Source organism: Micrasema longulum, unplaced genomic scaffold, assembly GCF_059751315.1.
Source record: "Micrasema longulum isolate JH-2025_06_02 unplaced genomic scaffold, ASM5975131v1 h1tg000007l, whole genome shotgun sequence".
Taxonomy (NCBI): Eukaryota; Metazoa; Arthropoda; class Insecta; order Trichoptera; family Brachycentridae; genus Micrasema; species Micrasema longulum.
This window is the reverse complement of record NW_028277215.1, coordinates 562591-574588: the sequence shown is the minus strand read 5'-3', so window position 1 is coordinate 574588 and position 11998 is coordinate 562591. Positions and strand designations below refer to the sequence as shown.

General features: G+C 31.9%; 1 protein-coding gene across 1 annotated transcript; it reads left to right on the top strand.

Annotated features, from left to right (window-relative positions):
- The first annotated feature begins 936 nt into the window (after positions 1 to 936).
- On the top strand, positions 937 to 6946 carry LOC148285786 (uncharacterized). Its single transcript, XM_088226094.1, has 2 exons — positions 937 to 1036; positions 1241 to 6946. The coding sequence occupies exons 1-2, from the start codon at positions 937 to 939 to the stop codon at positions 1453 to 1455; spliced, it is 315 nt and encodes a 104-aa protein (XP_088082220.1). The 3' UTR covers positions 1456 to 6946.
- Positions 6947 to 11998: the final 5052 nt, after the last annotated feature.

The following is an 11998-nucleotide window of genomic DNA, read 5'->3' as shown; positions in this document are numbered from 1 at the left end:
GCACGCCCGCTCCATCCGTCTCCCTCCCTCCACGTATATAGGCACTACCCCCTCCAGTTCTCACGGCATTCTTGCGGCGGCAACGCAGCGCGAAACGATGCACATTCAAAAATATACTTAAAACTAATTTGTAACTAAATGCCTATTCTAAATGTCTCGGTATGGAAAAGGCCACCCCCGAAAGTGACAAATACTAGTCTTTATTGGAGGGGCAGCTCATTTCTAACACATACCGAGATCCCTAAGTCTAAACATTTTAATATAGCGCAGGGGCGGTCCCTACAAGGGCCGCTTTCCGTTTGACGTCCGTAACAAGACTACTGTGTAAATTAAAAAGTATGGGGATTTCCAATAATAAAATAAAATGGTTTAATGATTATTTAAATGATTGAACACTACAAACAAAATTTTAATATGGACTATCTTTCGAAAACCAGACTAATCTAGGAGTTCCACAGGGATCAGTTTTGGGGCCAATACTTTTTTATTATTTATATAAATGATAAAAAATAAATTTTGGCCCGAATGCATGTTTTGTGATGATCAGCGTAAAAACAAAATTCATCACTATCCTACGAGGGGAGGTGAAGGTTTCAGACTCCCCAAAACAAGAATCCAGGCAACTCAAAACAATCTGTATCATAATGGACTTACGATGTTTAACGAGTAGCCAAAAGAGACTAGGGATTCTGGGTCTGTCGCGTCGTCTCGTGGGATGGCGATAATTTTTGTTAACAACAAACATCCATATAGGTAGATAGAGTGTTATCGGAAAACGTCTGAATTTTGTAACAGTGTTTGGTTTTTAAAATTAATTTTGTGTATATATTTTTTATTAGTTAATGTATAACTAAGTGTTCAAATTTTATTTGTACAACTATCTAAAATAAATACAAAACATTACATCTAATTTAAGTTTCCATTTTTATGTTCCTAATGGATATCTCAGACAGCGTCAGCACAAACTGCTTTACCTCCCGGCCTCCAAAAATAACCTGCCTCTGGTTATGCCGATCGGAAGAGCAGTCAGGCAGCTGTACATGATCGCTTTGGAGATCCACATCTTTTACATCACTGAAACTATATTTTAGCAGAAAATACTCTCGCTGTTGAAGAGTATTACGCCTTCATAACATCGAGTCATCGCTCAAGTCACCTGATATATTGTCCCAATTTAATGCATTGTTTTATTTATGTTATTTTAGGCCAAAGAAAATAACCTGAGTTTCTTTTGTTTCAGGTGACCTGATGGACGCGTTCGCCCTCGTCAACTCGGGCATCAACTTCATCCTGTACTGCGCCATGAGCCGGCAGTTCCGCACGACGTTCGCGCAGCTGTTCCGGCCGCAGGTGCTGGCGCGCTGGCTGCCCGTGCCGCTGCGCGAAGGCGCGCCGCCGGGCGACACGGACGCCAACGGCCTGACGGGCGACAAGACGCAGATGACGCAGGTCTAGCGGCGGCGCTCCGCCGGCCGCCGCGCGCTGCCCGCGCACGCCGACGTCTAGCCGAGCGCCACCACCCCCGGGCCTGCGCATTATATTATCCGCGGCTCGGATCTGGGAGAACCGGTGTCGTAAATCGCAATAGCTGTGGCATTTGGGGAAAGGGGTACTAGTCACTATCGGCAGATTGTGCGGAAGAGCCATTTTTCAAAATAGGGAATAACTTGTCAGCAGATGGGAAAGAGAGGATGGAAGGATTAATTAATTATGAAAAATACGTCTCAACGCCCAGACCAATTGGAAAAAAAAAAGAATTTTTTCTTGTAACTGGTGGGAATCGAACCCGCGACGCCAGTTTCACAGTCGGCCATCTAACCAACTGCGGCACGACGCGGCGTCAGTCTTAAGTATTATTTCATGTTTTCAACTAATTTTATGAGTAATTCTTCAATATGCAATTTTGAATAATGTCTTGGAATACATTTTAAATGCGCAAACTTACTAATGACATACGTGAAGCGGTACAACTCTTTTTGTTTTTCTTCTCATATTAGCTTTCCCTATGTTCTTTAAGGCAATTTTAACTTGTTTACCTAACAGGACTTTCGTGCTTTACAACATCAACTATTAATATTCAAATATTGAAATGAATTTACAATTAAATACTTTTCCTAACTTGACTCTCATCACCCAACCTTCCGTATAGCTATAGAGTGGGACTGCGTACTTAACTTATTTTCTCAATTTTAGTGACATGTGCCTCTTAACGCAAATGCCACAAGAATTTTTCAGCTATGTTGTGGAGTTATAATGAACTGATTGACATGTTTGATGACGAATGTTAATAAAAAACATTACCGCTTATATGTCCGCGTATATAATATAGTTAAATATATAATTTGTTTTTGACATAAACCCTCTTAAAAAATGTTGGCAAGAATGAAACGAAATCTGACATTGGCCCTTTTAAATACAAGCTACAGTTATATCGTGTGCTATTCGCCCTTATAACAGACTGAGTGCTCCCGTGATTGCTATAACATTATCATAATAATGTGTTTATATTGTATATGTACATGCGTGTAATTAATGTAGTGTTTTTCGTGAAATATTACACAGCCAACGACGTTTTTAAGGCATGAAATCTGATCATCAAATTTATATTTTTAACGCAATTCAAAAAAGAATTACTATTTCAAATATCTCTATAAATAAAAGAATAATAAAAAAATATAATAAAAGCTTTTGTAAAATATTAATTACTCAACTAATTATGTTATCAAAGCCTAAAATCTAGTCATCAAATTTGATGTTTACCTATGACGCAATTTAAACAATGATGCCAATTTCATATCTCATAAACATCGAATACATGTAACTTTTTTTATGAAAAAAAAAAAGCAACGACGCGTTTTAAAACTGGTCATTAAATGTAGTAAAATAAGTATATTTTCGCAGTTTTAGTATTTAGAAATATAACATTGGCAAAACACTGTGACGCTATTAATTTACTTATAAAAACGGTTTTACTAAATTACACCAATTTTAACTCTCGTTTCTTTTTGCAAATTTATTTCTTTTAGAACAAAGTTTTTCACTGTTAAATTTGATCTTGTTTAGAAACTTGAAGGTACCGTTTTTTAGAGCCTTTCATTCTTTCGTTATTCATCGAGTTTGTTATTCCTCCTGATAAAAATTTGAAAAGTTTAACTCCGTTTTTTAAAAACGTGATTTTTATAGTAACTTATCGTTACTAGTTCTTTTACTAAGGGTATGTCAGGGATGAACCAGCCGATCATGCATGAGTTACGTATAAATTCGATTTAATTTTATGCGCTTCAAACGAATAAAAAATGGCGAATAAAAATGAAGTTTACTTTTTAAAGAAGATCACAATATTTTCCGCTTTTAAAAATTGGAAGATTTTGCAGATTCTACTCATGTACATATTTATTTATTCATTTAAATATTTAAACGCCAATGAAGCCAAATATTAAGATAATATTAATAAGTAAATTAAATACATTAATAAATAATAATTATTCAATTATTCATCCGTACCATATTAAGAAATAAAGTAATCGATTTGGTTTTTCTTAAATTTGAAAATGAAAAATATCCAAATTCATCGTCTATTCATTAACCAAAATATTGTGAATTGACAATTCATTGGACATTTTGCAAGGTGGTCAAGTTTTGCTGGGTGACAAAACAAAATATTATTTATTGCGAGTAAACCGGGCAAGTAAACACCGTGGTATTTAGAAGTGTAGGTGTACATGTTTAAGGAGTTCGTAACAATCTAAATGGAAATGAATTATTTTGTATAAAATAAATACATCGGTTATCTTTCTTCGATATAAATAAAGATACGTATTATGAAATTGAAAAGTAAGTTAGGCAAAACACGTATTTGAACTGAGACAGGCCAAAAAACCTTCGTATGAAAGAATCTATCAACCGAAAGAAAACCTCTGACATTAAAAAAGTAATAGTGGAATAAAAATTTCTTTGTTTAATCAAAGCTCCACTTCGACTCAACTCGCGAGTAAAAACAGCACATTTACATAATATTCTGTTCTCTTTGCCCTTTTGTTGAGTAGGTTTACATGTAATCTCACAAAACCTACAGGAATTTCTCCAAAATCTTCCACTCCTCAGTATGGTTAGTATGGTTTGGTTGGTTATGGTTGGATTAGTTTATCTCCTTCATTTAGCAATATATTTTTCTGAATAAAGTCATATCACTTCAAACTTTGTAGCAATAATTCATCAATTTTTGATCAGAACATTTTTTTTTTATTGTATTGAGATTTTGTTAACTACTTAGTAATAAATTAGGATTTTTCTAAATTACGAAGAGCAAATATTATAATGTATAATGCGTTCTTCAGATTTTAGAGCGCCTTTACGGCAAAATTTCGCGTGGTTTTTGAAACCATAATTTCATAATCGATTTTTTTAAATACGGTACCGCATTCTCTATAATCCAGGGCCTTGAAACTAAAGCATAACTAAATTGAAAAGTCTTCGCTAGGTAGAGAGACATGGGAGAAAGCCACCCACATCTTGTTATAAGCGAATTAGCGAATCGACTAATATTTCATTTCCCGCGGTTATGTTCAAATTCTACTTAAACGATTTTATCTGAATCTGACATCTGAAAATCCTCAAACAAAGATAGGAAGTTTAACAAAAGGAGAGCTTATAAGGTTTTACAGTTTCAGAATATTCATTATTAAATATTACATGAATTGCCATGTTTCAAATTAAAGACTCTGCTTTAAATTAAAGTCTGTTAAGCTGCAATATTGTCAAATAAAACATAAAGGTATTTGCTTATGAGTATAAGCTTGAATAAGGAGAAAACACAAAAGAACATTTTAATAGGGATATGGGGCACGGAAAATAGAAAAACTTTTCAATGACGGATTTGCATACAATGTAATAACTTTTCACTCTAGTATATACATAGACTCGAGAAAGAGGCGGCCGCACCATAAAAAGCTATGTTGAAAACACAGTGAGTATAGTATTATGTAATATATTACCGTACGAATGTATCTATAATATGTATTACGTGTGATGGATGAAAAATCTTATAAAATACAGAGGGTCAAAGTTTGTTTTGAGTTTGAAATTTAATATTCTAGCAAAAAACAAAGCCAAGAAACAGACAAATCAGGTTTTTTTAAATTACGATAAGATGTTATTTTTTGCTAATGGCCATAATTTCAAAAATGCTTCAGTTGTTATGCCTTATCTTTGAAATGTAGGTAATAAAGAATAGTGCCTTTTGCTTGTTGTATTAATAAAGTACCCCCAAATTACTTTCTATACTTAATGTATGTAATGTTACTATGTTTAAATAAAGTATTTAATATTTTTAAAGTTTCTGTTTTTGTAAAATATAATATAATTACAATAGATATACGGTAAGATTGTAAAATTCTGAGCTTAAGATGTGTTTGACGCGTTGTGAATTGTAAAATATATCAATCCTCGCTATCTTTACTCTTTGTTAGTAATTAACCAAAAAATATATATATCGTATTTAAATAGGTTTAGACATAAATCAAAAAGAATTTCAATGTAATCTACTTCTACTAGCAATCGTATGCGGTACATAAAATCAACGATAGTCTTGTTTCTTGAATTTACATTAATTACAAATATATTTTTATTTGGTGTGGCTGTTATACTCGTAGATATTTATCTTTAGAGCCCAAAGATAAAATCATCGGTAACAATGAGCTTGTATAATTTTATTTTTAATGTTTTTTTAAGAAGTAACTGATAAATACTTATTCATACGATTACTTAGAGATAGATTGGACGAAATTCATCAATTGTTTTTTATAGTTTTTCATAAAGTAAGTGATAAATACTTATTTATATGATTACTTAGAAATAGATTGGACGAAATGTATCAAATTATTATTAAAAAATGCGTGTCTGTGAGTAGTCGGGCGTGGGCCCGATTACATTTACAAGATTTTTTTCTAAAGCATTTTTGAACAATTAAAATGGTTTCATCATATTTTAAGTAAATATATAAGTGTATTTTATAAAAGGTATTTTATAATAAGTTATAAATGTTTCATGTCTATAGGGATTTATATTATAGTCTTCACCTGTACATATTAATTACCTATTGATTGTTAGCTTATTATTGTCTCAAACTTGGTAAACCTATTTAACGATAATAATTGACGTTAAGTATTTCATACATAATATATTTAATTTTTAATAATATTTGCATACATAAAACTATTTGTTAAATATTAATAATTTTATAAATGTTCGTTGTTTGCAAGAATATTAATAAATATTTTTCGATAACTACTACTACCACCATCACGCATTTCCACGCAAGGGTAGGCAGTGAGAATGGAACTCCAAAGCATATAACTCTAGCTATTTCCACTGGCATACACCCTGCAGTACATGCCCTTCGATTGGGTTCGATATTTATTTTTTGAAAAATATTTTATTTTATTAAATAAAATATTATTAGATTATCTCAATTATGAAAAAATTATTAAAACATAGATGTCTTACATTTTTCAAAGGAATATACGCAATGTACTAATAAATATTTTGTAAATTCATGTAATTAACCCTATTTTATATTTCTTACATACCTAGATCCATTTATTAAATAAGTAAAATAAATATCCCACTTGCTGTTTTAGAAATTAGTTTAAACTATTTTACCTTTGTTTTTAGTCAAATCAAAATATCTGTAAATAGTATATTTAATAATAAATCCATTTTCAAGCATTGAATATTCAAGTTTGCATGTTAATGTAAATATATACGTGTAATTTTAAGATAAATGTGATATTTTTACATTGAAACAAATAGCATCTAGTCAGTATGTATAAACTGTCCGGAATCATAATTAAAACTATTTTGCCAGACATCAACTTGAGAAAAAAATACATTGTGTTGACATTATTCATAAATTTTGAAAATGTTTAATAAAAGTATTCATTGATTATTGATTTGTTTACTTTTTTTTCTGAATCTCCATGCAGAAATCAACACATTTCTTCTCGTCCTATGAGGAAGTTCGGCGTTTTTTAAAACGACTTTTTTTGAACAGTATTTTCCTGCGTATTATCCAAGCCAAAATATTGCTGTGTCGTTTTGAAAATGTTTTGAAGGAGAACGTTTTAAAATGAGCTCTGAATATATAGGTACTTAATAATAATAAATGTATCCCTCAAACGTTAATTCGTTCAATAACGTCGTCATTTCGCGCGGCCAACTCATTAGCTGAGAATATAGATAAATTAATAATGACGATATAAAACGCGCGTAATTAGGAATTTCAGTGCAACCGGAAATTGGATAGAAAGAATACTTTCTTACGTGCGGTAAAGAAGTTTCTCGAAAATGTTCGAAAATAATGATAAAAATGAACTTCTTTGAATGACGTCACGAGTTTTTGTGAATCAACCAATGATAAAAGTGTTATCATAGATTTCCGGTTTACGGGAAGCCAGTCCACCAATCAGCAGAACTCACCGTCGAAAACTTCGCTCTAATGATACGATACATAAAACATAAATGAAAACTTAGCTCAGTTATTATTCAATAAAAATATATATATGCCCCAGAACTTCCTTATTCCCTGCAGTCATTGTTTTTTTTCTAAATTTAAGAGAAATTTCGCCGGGTAAGTATGTTTTTGTATTGTTATCATGTCCCAATAACGTAATATATTTTGACAATTCAATTTCTGGTAGCACCAAACTTCCTTACTCTAAAGATATTCTATTTTCTATAATTCTACTTCAAGTGACACCACACTTGACGAGTAAATAGTTAACTGCACCAAAAAACCTCCATTCTGGTTTACATTTTTTATATATTTTTTTAAAGGAATAACCCGCTGAGCCTCTATTTCGAGGCTTGTCAGCAGGTGGGATAGAGGAAATATGAAAGGAGGTAATGAAAAATACACCACAACACCCAGACCAATTTTAAAAAAAAATCTTTCTTGGATTTCTTTCTTGCAACTGGCGGGAATCGAACCCGCGACGCCAGTTTTAAATGCCGGAATTTTTTGTATCGTCGGCATACATTATTTTCCGTTTTAATTACATTACGTTTAGAAAACACGCACCTATATCATTGACATAAATATTGAACAGGAGAGGTCCTAAATTCGAACCTTGGGGTACACCGGAAACCACATCAACATATTTCGAGAAGGCACCGGAAATTACCGTGACCCAACTGAATAAGTCTCCGTGAAAACCAATGTTTTGTAATTTGCTTAACAAGATTGATCTAATCATTGCACTATTGGGCAGTCCACATACAAGACATCTATAAATATGTTTCCTGTCATTTATGATTTTTGCTACTTATGGAATAGCATGTCTCATTGTAACTTAGCACAAAAAGTGTAAAAAAAAACACCCAAAACACCTCTGTAATGTATTATTTATTATTAGTTAAAAGACAAAAAAAATCTAACTGAATATACTAGATGGTAATATCTTAAATAGTTTTGTATTTGATGGTTTTTCAAAACTTGTATGATTTGCTATTGTATTAATATATTTTTTACAGGAAATGGAAACAATAATAAGCGAATTTGCTGTATCCAAAATTTTGGAACATACTGACTGTGTATTTGTTATTATTGCCAGTCATGGAATAACGAAAGGAGATACCGAAGCATTTATTGTTACATCTGATGGAAACAACATTCCCACAAATAACCAACTGCGCCACGGCGCCTGTGTTATCAACAATTGTTACTGTGTTATCAAACCTTGTGCTATCAACAATTTGAGCACATTTAGTTATCTCCTAGTTACTACCGACTCGAATGGGGAAAACTTCATTCAAGCCATAGCTTAACGAGTTTAACTATCAATCATTTGGTTAACCGAGGCTGAAACATTTTACATTCCGATATAAACTTTGCTTACAAGTTAATGTTATTTGTATCAAATATACGATATAATATCATTTGAATCGGGTTGTGGTCCCGTGGGTAGTGTTGCGGCACCGCGGATCAGAGGTCCAAGGTTCAAACCCCACTCTACCCCAACTTGATTCCATTTTTCTATTAGTGAGTTATTTTATTTACAACTCGTTGAAAATGGCCTCAATATCCCAATATTTGGGTAAATAATAAGAATGCAAATATTTCCTTTTTTTTAGTAAAAAAAATCATAATCGTTCCATTATTTACATCAACAGTGAGGAATCTCATAAACGTTTTTTATTGGCTATTAAATTATATTTAAAAAAAACAAACATATATTAATTTAATATTATATTATGTAAATAAACAAAAATCAAAATAGAATTGGATTAAAAAAATTACACGTATTTACCTAAAAGCTGCTGGTCTAAAGTTCTATAATATACGAAGCAGAATACTACATATACAAGAAAATCAGAAATTACTCTTAAGGAAAATATAAAACACTATTATCTAATAAGTTATGAAGAAGGCTGTTGGGTATTTTGAGTTTTTGTTTTACAAAGGTAGCGTATCTCGATGACTTGGTATATAAATGTGTTTTATTTTTTCAGGTCAGTCGAGGGAGTATAAAATATTACAGTGTATTACACCTTTTAAAATAAATGTTTATTTATTCTATTTGAATACTTTATATACACATACATATGCATAAGAGCGGGAAAATTTCTTCCTACCTAACCAAACCGTTCAATTTAAGAAAATCAGTTGTATATGAACATGTTGTTGGTTTATTAATAATTTCTTTCTAGAACAAAACGTTTATAAAAATATAATTTTTTTAAGAAGTAAAAATTGACTAAATATCTATACTATACTATGAAGAGAGGATGGGATAAAGAAGTAAGGAAAGAGGGAGGAAAAAGGAAAAACTTAAATATTCAGGAAGTGACTTTTCACGCGTGATTTCAATGTAAATAAAGAAGGAGCGTCTTGACATTAGTGGGCAAATACTACACATATGACAAATACTACATTTCAACCTAAGATAAAATCGAATTCAAGAACTCGCGCATGGTAGGCAAACGTTAGATCATGAGGCGATTTTTACCCGAGAGATTAGCCATCGAGACAAAAACACTCGATCAGGGTGATGGTTGTATTTCACACACAGAAGTGAAGTCTTCATTCCGCCCGGACACAGGGAAAGCAAAGTTAGAACACGGTTTCTTAAGATATAGTAATAATATATTATGTAGTACCAATCCTCAGTACTACACAGGAGTCAATCCTCATTACCATACATCATTATCTCCCTATCTGCACATTGTGGTGCATAGGGCACTGCATTTTTATTCCAATGACGGCGCACATGGATCATTGTTGTTATATGGAAGGTAATAAGGTGATCAGTCTTACGCTTTAGGTGCCAGTCCAGGAACAATGAAATACTGCAGTGAATAACCACCTTCAAAACCAATATTTTAGATACCACCCTGTTAGAAATCGAACCTCGGACTTTGAGGCCTTGAGGTCCCATGCCTTTTGCCTACAAGTCGTCGCGTCAGTTCGTTTTTGTCTTGGATTGGATGTAAAAATGTATTCTTACGCGCGGTAAACATTAGAGTAATAAATGAGGAACTTCAGCCCTACGGGAAATTGGATACAAAAAATGTTTTCTTGCGCGCGGTAAAAATAAGTCCATTCTATTGTGCAGCAAAATTTCTTAAAAATCTACGAAAAAAATATTTTAATAAAAACGCACTACTTTAAATGACGTCACTGGTTCATATGAACCATCCAATGATATGAGAGCTTTGAAGGATTTCCGGTTTGGTCACCGTAAACGAACTAATAGGAAGAACTGTCAGAGAACAACTTCTGACGTCACACGCGGAGTTATTTCAGAAATACAAAACTTTAAAAAATCATAGCGCTGATAATACGATATATAAAAATATACATTTTGGCTTAGTTTTTAATATTATATTTACAAATAAAAAAATAAAAAAAGACACTGAACTTCCTCATTGTACGGCGAAGTTTTTTAAAACTGTATGAAAAAAACGAACTGCTTCACATCATCTCGTCACTAGTTGTTTCGAATCAACCAATAATAAGAGGGTTGTAATAGATTTCCGGTTTACGGTAAGTCAACTGACGAATCAACTGAACTCATGCTAAAGAAGAAGAGAAATTAAGACATCACACGCGAAGTAATTTCAAAAACACGACACTCGAAAAAATCATATCGTTGGTATATCAAATTTTTGAAAAAAAAATTTGGCTTAGTTTTATTACAAATAATAAAAATTTAAAAACCACTGAACCACCCCATTATTTTATTAGTACCTAACTACCTACATAGTTCCTAAGTAAAATAAATTTTGTAGTAGAAGTAAATATACGAGAAAATAAAATTATCACCCCATAGAAGGAACTTCCAACTAATAGAAGTATTTCGTAATAAATTATTTTACACAAAACTTAAAAGGTAATCAACTGAACAACTAGAATTTAGCAAAACGTCGAAAGTAAAAGTTGATAATTCTCTCTGCCTTTTTGTTATTGAAAAGCATAAATATTTATTTAATAGCAAAAATTTTGGGAATTAAAACTTTGTTTTAACTTTTGCTATATATTTGTGGGAAAGCAAATGTTTTATTGAAAAATACATTATTTGTTCCAATATATTTATTTTTTTATAACTAATGCCTGAGAACTAAGAATCTGATAATATTTTGTAACGGAGTATAGCCGTTTATCAGGACGAAAATCTATGTATTTTACGTTCATAAAATTAGTGTTGTTTAAGCTTAACCCTTCAATGCCCATTTTTCTAATTCTAACTAAAAACATATTTTATGTCTGTTTTTTTTATGCAATACTGGGTACTTTTTATTAAATTTAAAAAAAATGTTTTTTTCTGTTTTAATTTCATATTTTAGTTTATGTGGACAATATGCTACATCGGGCATTAAAAGGTTAAAAAATACAAGAATGTAAGGAAAACAATAAATAACGATTCTTACGAACATCTTTTATATTATATAACAACGAAAGTTGCGGAAACAATTATAACTTGAAATATTAAAAAACAAAAAA

Coding starts and splice junctions, on each gene's coding strand:
- LOC148285786 (XM_088226094.1), top strand. CDS start 937: ATGGATATCTCAGACAGCGTCAGCACAAACTGCTTTACCTCCCGGCCT. Junction 1,037..1,240: donor GGAAGAGCAGTCAGGCAGCT/GTACATGATCGC, acceptor CTTTTGTTTCAG/GTGACCTGATGGACGCGTTC.